At 49.9% G+C, this 17,962-nt stretch overlaps 1 protein-coding gene across 1 annotated transcript in view; it reads right to left on the reverse strand.

Annotated features, from left to right (window-relative positions):
* Positions 1–5,500: 5,500 nt before the first annotated feature.
* The window catches only part of COTL1 (coactosin like F-actin binding protein 1), a 43,721-nt gene continuing 31,259 nt past the window's right edge, over positions 5,501–17,962 (reverse strand). The window contains exon 4 of the mRNA XM_043898193.1: positions 5,501–6,764. Within this exon, the coding sequence (XP_043754128.1) occupies positions 6,654–6,764 (111 nt within the window). The 3' untranslated portion in view covers positions 5,501–6,653. The remainder of the gene's footprint in view (positions 6,765–17,962) is intronic.

A 17,962-nucleotide genomic window follows, 5' to 3' on the forward strand; every position in this document is an offset into this window, starting at 1 on the left:
AGACATAACCCACAGCAGGCTGTTAGCCCTCGGTTCCCCCCTCATCCCCCCGCTGCCGGGCAGCTCCCCCAAACCAGAGTTGGCTGACGCTGGGCTCCCCTTCCAGATCCCGGGCACACACAGGCAGAACCGCCCCCTCCCCGGGCTCGCAGCGTGGATTTTGAGGGACCTGCAAGTCTCGGAAGGCCGAGTCCTCACCAGAGCTCTGACTCTCTGCTGCAGCTCTCGGCCTTGGGGCCAACCTGCCAGCTCCTGCCCCATCCCAAGGGAGCCATGGGGTCCCCCAGCCGGCTCAGCCCGGGGGCATGCTCCAGCCTCTGTAGCAGCCTCCCAGGGATATCTTTAAAATCTTCCAGAGGCAATGATAAGGGAGAAGCAATCAGGATAAGGGCTTGAGCCCCCAGAGGTGGAGAAGCTGGACAGGTGGGAGGGACCGGTAGACAGGAAGATGAGGTACATACCTGCCCTTCGGCAGAGCCGGAGGTAGGAGCTGGAGGATGGGAGGAAGGCCTTGGGGCCCTTTGCCTGGTTGGGCGTGAGCCAAGTCTGACCCTACTCTGAGCGGGCTCGGGTTCTGTGTGGGGCTTGGAGAGCAGGCAGAGGCGCACTCGCCCCAGGCGAGCCCCACTCACGGATTATTTACTGAGCACCCCCTATGTGTGCAGCGCCAAGGACAGCTCCCTGCCCTTGAGAGCGTCACAGTGAGTGGGGGAGGGGAGGAGTAAATGAGAGCAGAGCTTCCTGAGCCTCCTGGAACAAACGATAACGACTGGGGCTTCAAACAACAGAAATCTAGGCTCTCGCCGTCTGGAGGCCGGAAGTCTGAAATGGAGGTGTCAGCAGGACCAGGCTCCCTCCAGATGTTAGCAGCTCTGGGGGAGTCCTTCCTGCCCCTTTCAGCTCCTGCGGCTCCAGGCGTCCTCGGCCTGTGACTGTCTCCCTCCAGTCTCTGCCTCCATCTTCTCACAGCCTCCCTCTGCTTTCTCTCCTAAGGGACACCTGGCCTTGGCTTCAAGGCCCACACTAAATCCAGGATGGTTCACCTGGAGATCCTTAACTAATTACAGCTCAGTTCAGTCGCTCAGTCATGTCCGACTCTTTGTGACCCCATGGACTGCAGCACGCTCAGGCTTTCCTGTCCATTACCAACTCCCAGAGCCTACTCAAACTCATGTCCATTGCGTCGATGATGCCATCCAACCATCTCATCCTCTGTCATCCCCTTCTCCTCCTGTCTTCAATCTTTCCCAGCATCAGGGTCTTTTCAAATGAGTCCATTCTTCACATCAGGTGGCCAAAGTATTGAGGTTTCAGCTTCAACATCAGTCTTTCCAATAAATATTCAGGACTGATTTCCTTTAGGATTGACTGGTTGAATCTCCTTGCAGTCCAAGAGACTCTCAAGGGTGTTCTCCAACACCATAGCTCAAAAGCATCAATTCTTCAGTGCTCAGCTTTCTTTAGAGTCCAACATTCACATCCATACATGACTACTGGAAAAACCATAGCTTTGACTAGATGGACCTTTGTTGGCAAAGTAATGTCTCTGCTTTTTTATATGCTGTCTAGGTTGGTCATAGCTACACCTTCAATGAGCCTATTTCCAAATAAGTTCCTGCACACAGGTTCTGGGGGCTTCCCAGGTGACTCGAGTGGTAAAGAACCTGCCTGTCACTGCAAGAGATGTAAGAGACACGGGTTCAATCCCTGGGTTGGGAAGATACCCCTGGAGGAGGGCATGACAACCCATTCCAGTATTCTTGCCTGGAGAATCCCAGGGACAGAGGAGCCTGGAGGGCTACAGTCTATGGGGTTGCAAAGAGTCAGACACGACTGAGCGACTTCACACACATGCACAGGTTCTGGGCACAGATGTATTAATATCTTCAGTGGACAACCACTCAACCAACCCCACAGGATATGGGGGACCTTCTTGAAGAAGCAGGTCAGAGCAGGAGCCAGTCTCTCTAGGTGGGGGGGGGGGGGGCGGGGGGGGGGTCGTTCAGACAGAGGAAGAAGGATGCTGGATAGGGATCGGGGCTCTGAGGAGGAAGTGGACAGAGTCCTGAGTGGAGGGACAAGCAGGACTCCTGGTCACCGCCCCCCTACCCCCACCCCGACCACTGGGAAATTTCCTCTGGATCCCAGAGCAGTGAGGCGCTGAGGGGCGGGGATTGGCAAAGGACTAGGGTATAGCTGTAACTGGTGAGTGAAATTCCCTTCTAAGTTTAGGGTGGACTTTTCCGATGGGCCAGACGAGCCATGAGAAGGAAGCTGAGGTGCAGCCCGCCTGGCGGGCCACCTCCGACCCCACTCAGCCTGAGGGCAGAGCTCCCTCCCATCCCGGTCTCTCGCGCGTCACGTCCTGGCAGCCGACCTCTTTTGGCTCTGTGGGCACCTCTCTTCTGTGACTCACTGATACACGGGGAACAGGAAGCAGCAGGGGGATGAGAGCAGGGACAGCCCATCCTGGGGGTGGGGGCGGCACCCGGGGCCTGGCAACCCTCTTGCCAGCCTCAGATAGCCCCCTGGAGAGGAAAGGTCCTTGGGGAGGCTGGCAAAGTTGAGAAGCAGAAGCCTCCCCCCAGGGATCAGTCAGCAAAGAGCAATAACACCCCCACCTCCCACCGCCTCACCACCTCCCTCCCCCCAACCCCCCTGACCCCGGAGGGCACAGCAGCTATCGGCTGGCTTCCACATAGACCTCCTCTGCCCTCCACCAGCCCTGTGCGAGTCCCTAGGGCACGAGGCATGGGCCTAGCACAGTGCCTGGTAACAGCAGACAAGGTGTTTTTTTCAGAAAAGGGGGCACGGGTCTTGGCACTCCTCTAACTGAGAGGTGCGGTCAAGTCCCCTTCTCTTGAATGTGAAGGGTGGTGGGTCAGTGGAAATGCTGCCATGTAACGCTGGAGACTTGGTCAGAAAAGGACACACAGCCTCACCCGGGTCCCCTGGGATGCTCGCTCTGCAGAGTACTGGCTGCCATGCAAGCCCACAGCCCTTAGTGAAGTTAAGGTCCACATGCACAATGAAACGCTACACAGCCATACCAAGGAATGAAATAATGCCATCTGCAGCAACACGGATGGGCCTAGAGGTTATCGTACTAAGTGAAGGGAGCCAGACGGAGAAAGACAACTATCATTACGTGGAATCTAGATTCTGACACCAAAGAACTTATCTATCAAAAAGAAACAGACTCACAGACACAGAGAACAGACTTGTGGTTGCCAAGGGCAGGGGAGGGAGGGATGGAGCGGGAGTCTGGGGTGAGCAGAGGCAAACTATTACTTATAGAATGGATTAAAAATGAGGTCCTGCTTATAGCACAGGGAACTAAATGCAATGTCTTATGTTAAACCATAATGGGAAAGAATATGAAAAAGAAGGTAAGTATATGTGTGACAATCATTTTGCTCTACAGTAGAAATTACCACAACATTGTAAATCTACTATACTTCAATAACATACATTTAAAACATTTTTTAAAAGGTCACAGCCTGATACATTATGGCAGGAGGACGCGCTGGGTGCACTAAGTCACAGGCCAGCCTTGGCTGCCGGCCAGTGGCCGTGTGAGACGGTCGGCTTGAGCATCCAGGCCAGTTGATCCGACCACAACCAAAGGAGAGACCCTGCTAGTGAAAATTACCCTGCTGAACCCCTCCTAAATTCCAGTTCTACAAATTCAAGGGCCAAACAACACAGCGGTTGGTTTCCACCATTCAGTTTGGGGTAACCCGGAACAGCTGCTGAATGTCGTGTGTCAAGTAATTAAGAGTCTGTAAGCAAGGAGGCGCAAGGACCCAGAGCTTCACCCCAGACCCTGAGGGAAGCCAGACTGGGGCGCCCACGCCCTGGGCAGCGTGGGGAGCAGCTGGATGGAATTAGCTCCAGGCAGCACTACCAGACACCTGCTGGATGCCGGTTATAGGGGGCAGGGCGGCAGGGCGGGGGCTTCTCTGGTGGCTCAGACGGCAAAGAATCTGCCTGGGCTGCAGGAAACCCAGTTTCGATCCCTGGATTGGGAAGATCCCCTGGAGAAGAGAATGGCAACCCACTCCAGCATTCTTATCTGGAGAATCCCAAGGACACAGGAGCCTGGTGGCTACACTCCATGGGGTCGCAAAGAGTCAGACACGCCTGAGTGACCAACACTTTCACTCTCAAAAACATAAAGGCAAGGTCTCTCTGCCCTTGAGGACATCAAGATCCCATCAGCCAAGTTCTGAAATCCCAGCAAAGGCCTGAACTGCAGCTGTCGACTAAAACCCCAGCTCCTTGACACATAAACTCAGCTCCACCCTCTCTGCCCTTCTTCTGGGCACACATCCCCCCAGAGCCTTTGTCCCTGGTCCCCTTTTCCCACACCCCTTAGCCGGCTTCCCTCCTCCCCTTCATGTCTCAGGTGTTCCCTCCTCAGAGAAGCCCTCCTTGATGCCCCTAACCAGCCCCAGTGCCTTTGTAATTTTCTTCCTGAGGGGGCTTATCTACATGTGTAATTATCCAAGCTCTCCAACCAGTGCTAAAAGCAAGGAAGCCAGAGACCTACTTTGGCTCCCTCTGTTCTAGGTTTAGGAAAAACTGGGGCACCCAGAGCTGTCAAGACCTAGTGGCAGGCCCGATGGGATGACAACCGAGCCCTGCCAGATATCCTCATAATCTCAGCGCTCCTTAAGGATTTCACAGATGAGGAAGCTGAGGCTCAGAGAAGTTAACTAACCTGCCCAGCCACGAGCAGAGGAGCCTGGCTGAGGACGGGCCCCGGGCCACCTCGGGCTGTGCCCACATCTTGCAGGATTCCTTCCTGGTCTCCCCGCACCCTCCCCGCCCCACTCACAGCTCCTCCAAAGCCAACTGTGCATCTGAAACTCCTCTGGCCTGATTCTGCACTCCCAGCAGGGCTGGCGTGCTGGAAATCTCGTTCTGAAGCTCAACCTCAGAAAGCATGTCATAGCCCAGCTGAGGGGGCGCCTTCTCGCGGTTCTTCCTGAATGCAGAGTGGAGGGGTCTGGCCACACGAGACATGTCACAATCCCGCAGCCTCATCACTCTTTCCGATCCTGGGCCTCCCCCGCTGTTCCTGAGCCACTGAACCAGGGCCACCCGGAGACTCAGGTTCAACTCCCAGCTCTCCCACCTGCCAGCCGGGAGGCCACGGGTGAATCGCTGAGTCTCTCTGAGCCTCGGTTTCCATAAAATGGGGATGCAAACAGCACCTTTTTTTTTTTTGGTCACACCACGTGTGGCACGTGGGGTCTTAGTTCCCCAACCGGAACTCAAACCCATGCCCCCTGCATGGGGAACTCAAGAGTCCTAACCAGTGGACTGCCACGGAAGTCCCAAACAGCACAAATTTCTTACGGTTATTGCTAAAATTAAACAAGCTATGGAATATGAAAAACAACCAGCCCCAAATGCCAATTAAAATCTGATACGACAACCACCTTCGTTTTTCCAGGAAAGAGAGAAGCTTTATAAGACCAATCAGACAGACTTGTTTTTTGAAAAACAAAAAAACTGTTTATTTCTGTAAACCATTTTGAGTGCGGATGCTCTTAACGACCCCAACGCAGCACAGACTTCCCCCAACGAAATGAGCAAGGAAAAGAGAAAAAGAACGCTACCAAACATGCTCATGAACAACCAAGCCAATCACATCTTTCTTTGAAAAAAAGGAAATCCTTTGGCCGCTGTTGTGCCACCAAGGATTAAACCCACAGACTCTCTGGTCCCGCGAGGGCGGGGCTCCCGCTGCACACGCTCTGTCCCCTGCTGTCCTTGCTGACTGGCTGGACCTCAGTTCCCATCCCGCACCCCGGGCCTCTCTCCCTAATGTCCTCATCACTTGGGGAGCCCGGGATGTGACCCCTGAAAGACTCCTCCTATTGAATCTGGACCTAGACCTTTGCCCCCACTCCACGCCATCATGAGATTTCTATCAAGAGGGTGGGAATGGGCCACTTCAGACCGACGGCAAAGCCAGGCAACTTTTAAGGCAAATTTTCTCTCTTCTCTTCTGGTCTGAGTCAGGCCTGCGGTTCTCTCCACCGAGCACCGTCTCGGATGGGCATGGAGCTTAGGCAACTTGGAATGGGGGGGTGGAGGGGGCTCTGGAGCGACTCTCAGGGGTGTGAGCCTGGCCAGCGGGATGTGTGTGTGCTTGTGAAGGCCGCTGTTGAGGGCACGGCTCCCGGCACAGCCGTCGCCTCAGCGGAAGCAGGCAGGCGCCAAGGAAAACCAAGATAGCAGCATGACCCAGGTGCCAGAAGTGACACGAGGTTGGTGGGTGAAGCCGGGCAGGCTGCTTGTGCGTCAGAGAAATATCAGGAAAGGGTCACCATAGGAGGCGCCTCTGATCTGATGATGTGCGTGACCTTGGCATCAAAATGATTTTTCTTTAGAATAAGAAAGAAGGGCAGGGAGAAAGAATAAAAGAGAAAAAAAAGATGTTCAATGAGCTTTGAGGGCTAGGACACGGCAGGTGCACAAGGGAAGTGGGGAGGGGAGCTGGATTTTGGACGGGGTGGTGGGCGTCGCCTCTCATCACGTTTCCTCTCCCTGGTGGGCTGGTGGGCTGGTAGCTGAGGCCGCGGTCCCCTCCCCTGGGGAGCAGGCAGATGACTTTGGCAAGGGGCGGGGTGCGCGGGGGGTTACTCCGTCTGGGCGTCGTAATTGGCTCCGCCCGCCTTCTTGAGCTCATTCTTGATGAAATCTTCCTCCAGCTCCTTCCGATCACTGATCACAAACTCTTTGGCGAAATTCTGCAGGAACAAAATAAAACACAGAGTTCCCGTTAAAAGAGAGGGGACGGGATGTGAGTGTTGCTCAGGCAACACACCAGGAAGTCTTGGCAACTAAAATACTAAGAAATGATCAAAACGAAAATCTGGGGGCAGAACGGTTCTGCAGGGGAAAAAAAAAACATGGCCAGAGATCCCGAGAGTACGCAGAAAGGCGAGGGTCAGGTCTGGGTTCAGATTCTGACTCTGTCATTTTCCAACTGTGCGGCCTTGAGCAAGTTCCTTCAATGCTCCGTGCCTCCATTTCCTCATATGAAAACCCATCTTGTTAGGAGAATAAGAGAAGAGGAGGTTGGAAAGGCAGGCTGGTCTGCTGGTCAATGTTTAAACCAGGCTCTCTCACAAAAGGGGTTAGGGGTGGATGGTAGCCTTCTACCCATTTCCATGGCTGGCATAAATCTCCCCACGTTGGCTGATTACAAACTATCAACAGGGGCTTGTAAGTGGAGCTGGGAAGAGATGCATGACTGGCTGTCATCAGCTAGTACAAGGTAGCTTCAGACACTCCTATGAAGTGGGGCCTCTGGTCCCAGGTCTGAGATCACTCAGCCCAGACACTGGATGCAGTGAAGGTTGTACAGGGCTCGCCAGCCACACTCAGTTACTTGAAGGCAAGGGAGCTGTTTGCATTCATTCAACAAACACGGTGTCAAGAGATGGGGCTGTAGTGATGAGCCAAACGGTTGTAGTTGCTGTGGTACACGTGTCCATCATAAAACCCCAGAGACCTAGCACACACGAGGCTCTCTGAAATGTGTGTGGCCTGAATGAGTGAAGCAGGTGATCTAAGCCGTGAAGAGTCAACAGGTATTTGAATACATGCGTCATAAAACCGCCATAAGGAAAATGTTAGGATGGTGACAGGTAAGAATATGGAGAAGTTACCAAAATGTGAATAACAAGTCTGAAGGTCAGAACATCATCCACTTTAAAAAAAAAGAGTCCACGAGGAAATAATGTAAACAATGACCACTGTATACAAAGGGCGTAAGTGACCAGGCAGTGCCACACATTAACAAACTTAATTCTTAAAACCTTTTAGCATGACTTAGCAATTCTACTCCCAGATAGCTACCCAACAGAAATGAAAGCATATGTCCACACAAAGACTGGTAATCACAAACATTCATGGCAACATTATTCATAACAGCCCAAAAGTGGAAACAACTCAAATGCCCAACACATGAAAGGGTAAACAAAACAGGGTCTATCTGTATAATGGAATATTACTCAGTCATAAAAAGGGAGTGAGGTACTGATTCAGGCTACAACAGGGGTGAACCTTAAAACCATTATGCTCAAAAAAAAAAAAAAAAAATTATGCTCAGTGAGAAGCCAGCCATGAAAGACCACATGTTGTATGATTCCGTTTATATGAAAGGTACAGAAAAGGCAAATCCAGAGAGACAAAAAGTAGATTCCTGGTTTCTAGGAGCTAGAGATTGGAACAGAAAATGATGGAAATGCTCTAAAGTTGAATTGCAATAATAGTTGCACAACTCTGTAAATTTACTAAAAACAATTGAACTTAGGGTGACTTAGGATGAGTTAATTTTGTGGTGTGTAAATTATACCATAATAAAGCTGCTTTTAAAAAATCCTGTAATATATTAATAATCAATATTATTTCCATTGTGAAGATGACAAAACAAAAGGCTAGAGATAATGAGAGCTGCCCAAAGTCATACGGCTAGCAGGCACAGCTGACTCTAAAGCTGGCCTTCTTCTTTTTATTTTTTTTTAATTTTATATATTTTTAAATTATTTTTATTTTTGGTTGCACTGGGTCCTTGTTGCTGTGCACGGGCTTCTCATTGCGGTGGCTTCTCTTGTTGCAAAGCACAGGCTCAGGAGTTGGGGCGCATGGACTGAGTTGTTTCACAGCATGTGGAATCTTCCTGAACCAGGGACCAAACCCATGTTCCCCGCACTGGCAAACGGATTCCTATCACCTGCACCATGACGGAAGTCCTAAAGCTGGCCTTCTTAAAAGTATCATCATCTCCTTTAGGAGTGATGAAAATATTTTGGAATTGGATAGAGGTAGTGTCTGTACAGAAGGCAATGGCACCCCACTCCAGTACTCTTGCCTGGAAAATCCCATGGACAGAGGAGCCTGGTAGGCTGCAGTCCATGGGGTCACTAAGAGTCGGACACGACTGAGCGACTTCACTTTCACTTTTCACTTTCATGCATTGGAGAAGGAAATGGCAACCCACTCCAGTGTTCTTGCCTGGAGAATCCCAGGGACAGGGGAGCCTGGTGGGCTGCCGTCTATGGGGTCACACAGAGTCGGACACGACTGAAGCGACTTAGCAGCAGCAGCAGTGTCTCTACAACACCGTGAAGGTACTAAATGCCACTGAATTGTATATTTTTTAATGGTGGCTAATTTTATGTTATTGAATTTCACCTCAATTTTAAGAAGAGGGAGAAAGAAACAAAAAAGAATGACTAAGCCAGAAGCAATCTCAAGGTCAAGTTTCACAATATTAAGACAAAACATGCCAAGCCACCAAGAATACTAACAGGAAGGAGGAAAGGGGAGGTTAATATTTATCAAGCAACTAATATGTGCCAGGTGCAGCCTCACACATTTTCCTCACTTATCCTCCTTCAGTATATTAGCTTTTTTTTTTTTTAAAGATAAGTTCCATGGGCTGGGCTTGGAGAGATTGTGCAATCAGCCCAGATGACTAAACATCCTTTTCTGCTCCCAGTCCGACATACTGTGCTGCTAAGGGCCTGTGTAAGTCATCAGCATAGAGCAGACACAGCAGAACGGCAGAGCCAGAAAGGGGAACCCAGAAATAACGTGTTTCTCAACCTGAGCCCCAGCGGCAGGGGGCGGGGTGAAGAGCAAAGCAGGAGGAGGAAGCCCCACAGCTCAAGATGCCTATAGAAGGAAGTCCAAAGTTCCTCTGCCCCGTCATAGCTATATATGGCTATCTAGAGAAACAAGAACACTTGCGCTTGTGTCTGTTAGCCATTAGACAATGTAGATCAAGAAGAGGTTTGACAAGGTCTAAGAAATCCACAGTGAAAGTGCAGACAGAGCACAGTCCCCCTTAAAACCACAAGTATATGGGAAATAGAATCAAAGCTAAAGAAGCAAACCAGGGTAGCAGAACCCAGTGAAACACAGCATAACAATAAATGTAAATGAACAAAATTACATTAAAAAAAACAGCTATGTCTCAAAAATTACATTAAAAAAAAAACAGCTATGTCTCAAACTGCAAAAATAAAACTCAAACCCTATACATTTGAGAATTTGAGACATGCTTAAAACCAAAATTTTTTGACACATTTGCCAAAACTGATTCTTTCAAACAAAAGTATGGAGACAAGCAGCCTCATCCATCCCTACTACTGGAATCAGCCCCCTCCCTCCAGAGGGCAGACAGGAAGTGGCCGGTCATATAGAGGTGGGCCTGGTGGGCCTGGAGGGGCTCCCCCACCACAGGATGTTGGGGTGGAGTTTGCGGGAGGGCAGAGGCTTCAAAAAGGTGAGATCCCCTCAGGGTGTGAACTCTGCAAAAAGTCCCCCAAAGGTCTGAGTCAACCTAAACCCAACCCAAAATGACTGTACAATTCTCCACCTCTGTTCCTTCTAGGGCCCTCACAGAACGGGCATTCAACGTGGCAAGGGAGGTGCCACCACCTCTGGGAAGTGGGCTTAAATGTGAGTTTTCAAAAACAGGCAGAAAGAGCAAAAATAATTCTGTGGACAGCCAGACCTCAATGTAGGAGCAAAGCCCACAACCTGAGGGTCCTGCAAGGACTCGCCTACGCTGAAAACCACAAAGAATACATCTACAGAAAGCAGGGCCACCTCCCCGCCATGCGCACACCCTGGGCTCTCAACCACAGTCCCTGGCACCCTCCAGGTACCAGCAACACCTCCTGGAGAAGAGGCAGGCCACACAGAGGCTGCAAGCTGCAGGGCGCCCAAGTCCTCGCCGGAAAGAAGACCCCCAGCACAGCCCAGAGCAACCCTAACACATAGGGAATCGTAAATTTGCTAGAAGCCGCACTGAAACAAGTAATTTTGTTTTCCATACTGAATCTCAGAAAGCCGGTGCACTCAGTACACAGCAGCGTGACAAGCCAGACTTTACATGCTCTGCGGCCACACATGGCCAGTGGCAGTCCAGGTCCAGAGAGAACAGGAAAGAGCCTGAAAGAACAACGTACTCAGGGACTTCCCTGGTGGTCCAGTGGCTAAGACTACATGCTCCCAAGTCAGGGGACCTGGGTTCGTTCCCTGGTCAGGAAACTAGATCCCACATGCCACGGCTAAGCGTTCGAATGTTGTGACTTAACATCTCGAGAGCTGCAACTAAGACCCAGGGCAGCCGAATGAGTAAATAATAAAATGTGTATGGCTGAGTCCCTTTGCCGTGCACCTGAAACTATCACAACATTGTTAATCGGCTATCCTTCAATATCAAATAAAAAGTTAAAAAAAATAAAAACAAAAAAGAATAATGTGCTCGGTCAAGCAGACACATTAATCATAAAAGATTAGAGCTGATCTCGGTCAGGGGAGGAGAGCCTTCTGGGGCAGGAGTGGGTGGGTGCTGGATCCATGTCTTGATCTGGGCAGTGGTTTCACGGGTGTGTACAAAATTTCCAAATGTTAGAATTCATAAATGTATCAAGCTGTACACCTAAGATATATGTGTTTTCCTCTATGTGTACCTTGGTTAACAAAAGAAAGTCAGGGTGAGGGGGTATTGATCTGAAAGAGCCTCTGAGACCCTGACAGTCACCCCCTCATTTGATAGAGAATAAGGAAGACCCAGAGAGGGGGAGCAATTCATCCCGGGGAACACAGCGGCGTCACACTGGGGCCCCAGGGACAGGCCCTCTCACCCCGACATGCCACCTGGTGGGCTGCATGCCCCTCCCACACCGGCAGCCATCACACCACTCAGGCTGCCAGGGGCACATGCCAAGGACTTCAAAGCAAAATGTGCTGGTCTGGGGGCACTGTCAGCTAGAGTTCTAGAAAGAACTTCGTCATGTCTGGGAACTTGGTGTCCCTGGCTGATGGCCTGCAGACAGGGTCTCTCCCTTTTCTGCCAGGGCAGGACTTCTCAAAGGAAGACACCTCATCCAGCTAACCAGGACTCCTAGATGACTTGGAGACACACACTGATCAAATTCAGGACACATTCTGTCCCCAGGACGTTTCTCTGGATCATTTAAGCTCATGCTTCAAATACGAAGATGAACATCGGTCTGCTTCCAAGGAGGGCAACTCCAGAGAAGGACAAGGATTAGGAAGTGGTGCTCTATACACGGTCAAGAATCTATTTGCAAGGCTGGTCTAAAAAGTGCATGAGTATTGTATTTTCCCATCCTTGGTTTCAAATCATCTCACTTTTATTACTTTTAAAATACTATTTATTTGACTGTGCTGGGTCTTACTTGCAGCAGTCGGGATCTTTACCTTCGTGGTAGCATGCAGCATGCGAGCTCTTAGTTGTATGTGGGATCTAGTTCCCCAACCAGGGATTGAATCCAGTCCCCCTGCATCGGGAGAGTGGAGTCTTAGCCACCGGACTGCCAGAGAAGTCCCCAAATCACCTCGGTTTTATATGGCCCCCAACTTCCTGGGTTTAAGCCCAGGTTTCGGTCCTAAAATGTACTGGGAGTGGCCTGGGCCACACACTGAGACGGCCGCCCATGTGCATTTCCAGCAGCCTGACCCTCCCCAGAAACTTACCCGCCTGATCCTCAGGTTTCTCGTTCAAGAGGGGACAGTAAGAGGACCTACATCCTGTAAGGATCTGATGAGTGTGCCTAGTGCAGAGCACATGCTCAAGAATGATAAGGTAATATTTCACAAAGTCATGGATTTTCTTCATTCTCAAGATTGTTAGGGAAGACTGTGAGCTCTAAAGAAGTTTTCTGAAATGCTCAGAGCAAATGTATAGGGTGTAGCTAAGTTCCCTTTCCCTCCCTCACCCACACTGACTTCTCCATCCTCACTGGTTACTTTTTAATGAAGGAAAGTCTGGGGAATTTCTCAGAATAAGCGAGACAGTGACACAGGCTCTTCTTGCCCTTGCAGAAAGAAGACAGCAAATCCAGCTGCTCACTCAAAAGCTGGGGACAGAATTAGCCATGGGAAGACAGAGAGGAGGCCTGTGGGGGCAGAAGTGTGTCTGGTCTTCTACCCAGAACATAAGGACCACGATGAGTTACTACCCTACATAGAGAACACAAGTGCTGGGAAGGTCTGGGGAGAAAAAGTGAGTTAAGTCTGTGATGCCAGCAATGCCCATTGCTACAAGGTGGTGCCAGGGAGGAGAGGTGACCTTCATCGTACCCTAAGATAACGAGAGCTAATGCAAATCACTCTTCCAATTAACACCTGCCTACCGAACATCTATTATATGCCAGACACTATCTGAGGCCCTGGGAAGTCAAAATCTGTCAGGTCCCTCTGACAGTCTCAGAGCAGAGAAGAAGAACCAAGAGGGCTCTAAAAGGCCCTGCAGGAAGCAGTCAATGGCTCCAGGCCCTGGTCTCCATCTCCATGAAAGAAGCGGTATGGATGGTGGGTCTGTCAGCTCTTTCCCCACCAGCCATCCTTGGATTTGCACCTGAGCCTCCAGAGACCATGGGACAAAGTTCTACCTTGGACACCAGAGTCCAAGGAGCAGTGAGAGAAACCAGCACATAAGTGTCAACTTTGGGATTTGAGTATGACTTTCGAAAAGAAGGCTGCGTGCTGGCTTCAGGCCCATCCCAAACTCTTGCAAAAATGGTGGGGATGGAGCCTCCCCTCCCACCTGTGTGAGGTGGGGCAGTGTGTGTGCGCAGTGAGATGGAGCAGTGGGTGGATGGGACACATGCTGGCCACAATAATGTATCTTTTCCCCAAGTGGGTGAAGATTAATTATAAACCAAAGGCCTTGGCATGCTGAAGAAAAGCAATTGGTCCCCAGCAGCCCGCATCTTGCTAAGAGAAAAGGCACCCTCCAAGGAACATGGGCCAGATGAAAACGCACAGCAAACCTGCCAACCCCTCCTGGGCCCCCTACACATTCCCTCCTACAACTATTCTACAGTCTCAGAGACCAAGGTTTTAAAAGTCCTTCCAGTGGGGTATATTTACTACAAAAAGAACAGGTTCCTATAACTGGCATGAGTCGTCATAGACAAGGGAAAAACAAGTAGGTCGAAATGGTATAGTCCAATGATTGACAGAATTTGGGAATGTAGGCACCTGCATCATTGTCACAGGTCAGAAATGGCACCAGCCTATTTCACTAAGGAGAGGACAGAGGATGAGAGCGGAGCAGGTGGTGGCATTCCGAGTGGACTCAAGGTAACTGCCCAATGTGGACGGGTGGTGGAAAGGCATGATGTCCTCCAGCATGCTGGGCTCGCTCTCAGTTCAAACCAGCTATGGGCAGCTGTCTCTGTGCCTTGAATCCTAACCCTGCAGGGCCATCCACCCCTTTAGCATTTGAGTAACTGCCTGGATTCTGACCCCTGCCTTCCTGGACCATGGATATTTATAAGAGCCCCGACTCCACTTTGCCTGGTTTCTGACAAGGCTCTGTCTAGATCAAGGATGGTAAGAATGTGGGAATTGGGGACTTCCCTGGTGGTCCAGTGGTTAAGAATCTGCTCTGTAGTTCAGGGGACACAAATTCAATCCCTGGCTGGGGAACTAAAATCCCACATGCCATGGGGCAACTAAACCCAAGCACTACGATGAAAGATCCTGCATGACACAACAAGAACCCAAGTGCAGCAAGTAAGAGCCGACACAGCCAGATAAATAAATATATATAAAAAAAAGAAGGCAGGAACAAACTCCACTCTCTCCTCCGGTACCCAGGGCAGACATCACAAATCAGTCATGGCACTTTCCCCACTGAGTCCAGACTTAACCTCAGAATCCTTCTTAATCCAGACCTCCAAATAGCCCCTGCTCTCAATCAACTGACAAGAGATATTAATCCAGTTTAGGACTTCAATTTCTGCCTGGTTGAAGCTGTGGCTAGCATTTCTTTCTTTTTTTAACTTGGAATATAACTGCTTGAGAAAACCATAGTTCAAAAAGACAAATGTACCCCAATGTTCATTGCAGCACTATTTACACAATAGCCAGGACATGGGAACAATCTAAATGTCCATTAACAGATGCATGCATAAAGAAGATGTGGTACATATATGCAATGGAATATTGCTTAGCCATAAAAAGTGGTTAGTATTTCTTGCTCCTCAGCAATACTCACTTTTGGGAATTTTTCCCAAAGGAAAAGTTCAACGGAATTTTTAAAAAATTACATGTATACTCACAGATGTTCACTGTCAGTAAATACCAGACTGCTTCCACTTTTCAACAAAAGTTGAGTAAATAAGTAAATAGCACCTACATTGAACAGGTCCTACATGGCAGGCACTTAGGATACACAGTATTTTATTTAATTTTTACAATTCTATGAGTTAGATATTATCATCCCCAATTTTCAGAGGAAGCTGAAGCTCAGGGAAGTGAAACAGCTGGCACAAGGTCACACACATCATGGGGTGGGGCTGAGACCCAAACCCATGTTTAACTCCACACCAAGGTCTTCATCAGGAGAATGAAAACCATGCGCACACACACACATAATCCCACATCCACTGAACAGAATAGGATTCAGCCACTAAAATTACGAAAACTGAAAACATCTATGAAATAAATGTTACATAAAAGGACATACCCAGCACCTCTGCAATGTTTTTTTTTTTTGCAATGTTTTGTAATAACACATATTATGCACCCAGGGCTCCAGAGGAATTAGCAGACTTAGCTGTGTGACGGACCATCACTTGTGAAGTAAAGTGAAGTCGCTCAGTCGTATCCGACTCTTTGCAACCCCATGGACTGTAGCCTACCATATTCCTCTGTCCGTGGGATTTTCCGGGCAAGATACCTGGAGTGGGTTGCCATTTCCTTCTCCAGGGGATCTTCCTGACCCAGGGATCGAAGCCGGGTCTCCCACATTGTAGACAGACGCTTTACCGTCTAAGCCACCAGGGAAGTCCTTAATTTTGTCCTAACCACTAGGTGGGATAAACCACCATAGGGGAAAGAACAGAGAGCCTGGAGCTTGTTCTAGGAGGGACTCTCAAAAGGCAGGGTGTCGGGGATAAACTACGACAAGAGAAGGACAGAGGTGGGGGATGGTCCCTGCAAGGCAAGAGACTGAGGGAGGGAAGATCTGAAAGATTCAGAGGTAGAGGGCACAGGCAGCCTTCTCAACAAGCACCACTGGGTGTGTGGGTCACACCTGGAGACCTGTCTGGACTCAGTGCTTGGGCTCCCTCAGTAAAGACCTGCACAGCTCTAATCTGACATCCCCAGTCCGTGGAAACTGTCTGCTGTGAGTGTCAGGAATCACTGTGTAGACATCAGGAGGCCGACCACTGCAGGGGTGGGGGGTGGGGGCAGGCAGGCACCACGCCAAGGCCGGCTGGCCCAGAGCTGGGACCCACCTGGGGTTTTAGTGACGGGCACCCAGCCACAACCTGCTGGCAGAGCTCTCAGCCTGTGAAAGCGACTTGCATGTACATGCCGGGCTCAGGGTGTGGGTATCCTCCTCTTTCTCCCACGAGCTTTTAACCTCTTGATAGCAGGAGCATAGAACCACGTTCCCCACTGCCCTCCCCACGACTAAAATGGTCTCTGAGCCCCATCATCTGGCTTCTGTCTTGACACTCACCCTTGGCTTGAGGCGGCACCCCTCCAAGCCTCAGTTTCCTCATCTGTACATTGGACGCATAATGGCACTTGCCCCTCCACACAGGATCCTGGCACCACCATTCACAGGCAGCTTGGGACCTTAGTGTGCGTGTGTCTGTCTGTGTGTTTATATATATATTTATCTGGTTGTGCCAGATCTCAGTTGTGGCATATAGGATCTAGTTTCCCAACCAAGGATCAAACCCACGCCCCTTGCATTGGGAACATGGAGTCTTAGCCACTGAACCACCAGGCAAGTCCCTATGTTTTCAGTATAGGATTCAATCACTGGAAAGCCCCCTTGCATGAGTCCAGGCCCAGGTGAAACACAGCACAAAAAGCCCTTTCTGGTTCTGAGAAGAATAAAGGGCCAAGCCACAGGCTTGAAGAAGCATAAAACTCCCCATAAAAACAGCCCTTTTAAAGAGGGATGAGGCATCTAAGCTGGTCCACTGAGTGGCGGGCAGCACTGATGCTCTACAAGCAGGAGCAGCAGCCCCGTAAATCTCCCGACACCAAGGTACACAAGTTCTCCCCGCTCCACCTCTGCTTTCCACTGAAACAAAAGAGGAGCCTGTGGAAATTCCAATCCACCCTCAAGCCCCTCCCTGAGTGTAAATAGCTTCCACAACTTAGTTCAGCCGGAAGAGCATTGTTGAACATTTACTAGCTTTTGTCCTGGAATAAGGCATAGACTAGAGCCTACATGAGGAGAAGGCAAAGGCAACCCACTCCAGTACTCTTGCCTGGAAAATCTCATGGACGGAGAAGCCTGGTAGGCTGCAGTCCATGGGGTCGTGAAGAGTCGGACACGACTGAGAGACTTCACTTTCACTTTTCACTTTCATGCATTGGAGAAGGAAATGGCAACCCACTCCAGTGTTCTTGCCTGGAGAATCCCAGGGACGGCAGAGCCTGGTGGGCTGCCGTCTATGGGGTTGCACAGAGTCGGACACGACTGAAGTGACTTAGCAGCAGCAGAGCCTACATGAACAGATCTATTTCTTCACATTTTAGCATGTTTTAGTACTTTTCTAGGTATGAGAAATGCAAATAAAGCAGCCATGGTCCCTGCCCTCGAGATTACTTTCTAGGGTCACTTAATTGTAATTCAAGGAATTTGGGCTACAGTCCAAACACAGGAGCAATTAATTCTGATTGAGGCTGGTAGGAGAATGGGATAAAAAATCAGGGTTGTGAAGGATGAATAGGAGTTCATCAGTCACTAAAAGGAGAAACCTTTTCACTTTCTTTGTTTTTCTTTCATCCTTCCAACAGCTCTGTGAGAATCTACATTCTCTTTAAGTGAGAACAGCTTCTAGAGATAAAGTTACTTGCCTGAGGTCCTAGGGCAAAAGGTTAATAAAGCTGGAATGTCAACTTGGATCTCACTACCCCTTAG

The sequence above is a fragment of the Cervus elaphus genome, chromosome 4 (genome assembly GCF_910594005.1).
Source record: "Cervus elaphus chromosome 4, mCerEla1.1, whole genome shotgun sequence".
Taxonomy (NCBI): Eukaryota; Metazoa; Chordata; class Mammalia; order Artiodactyla; family Cervidae; genus Cervus; species Cervus elaphus.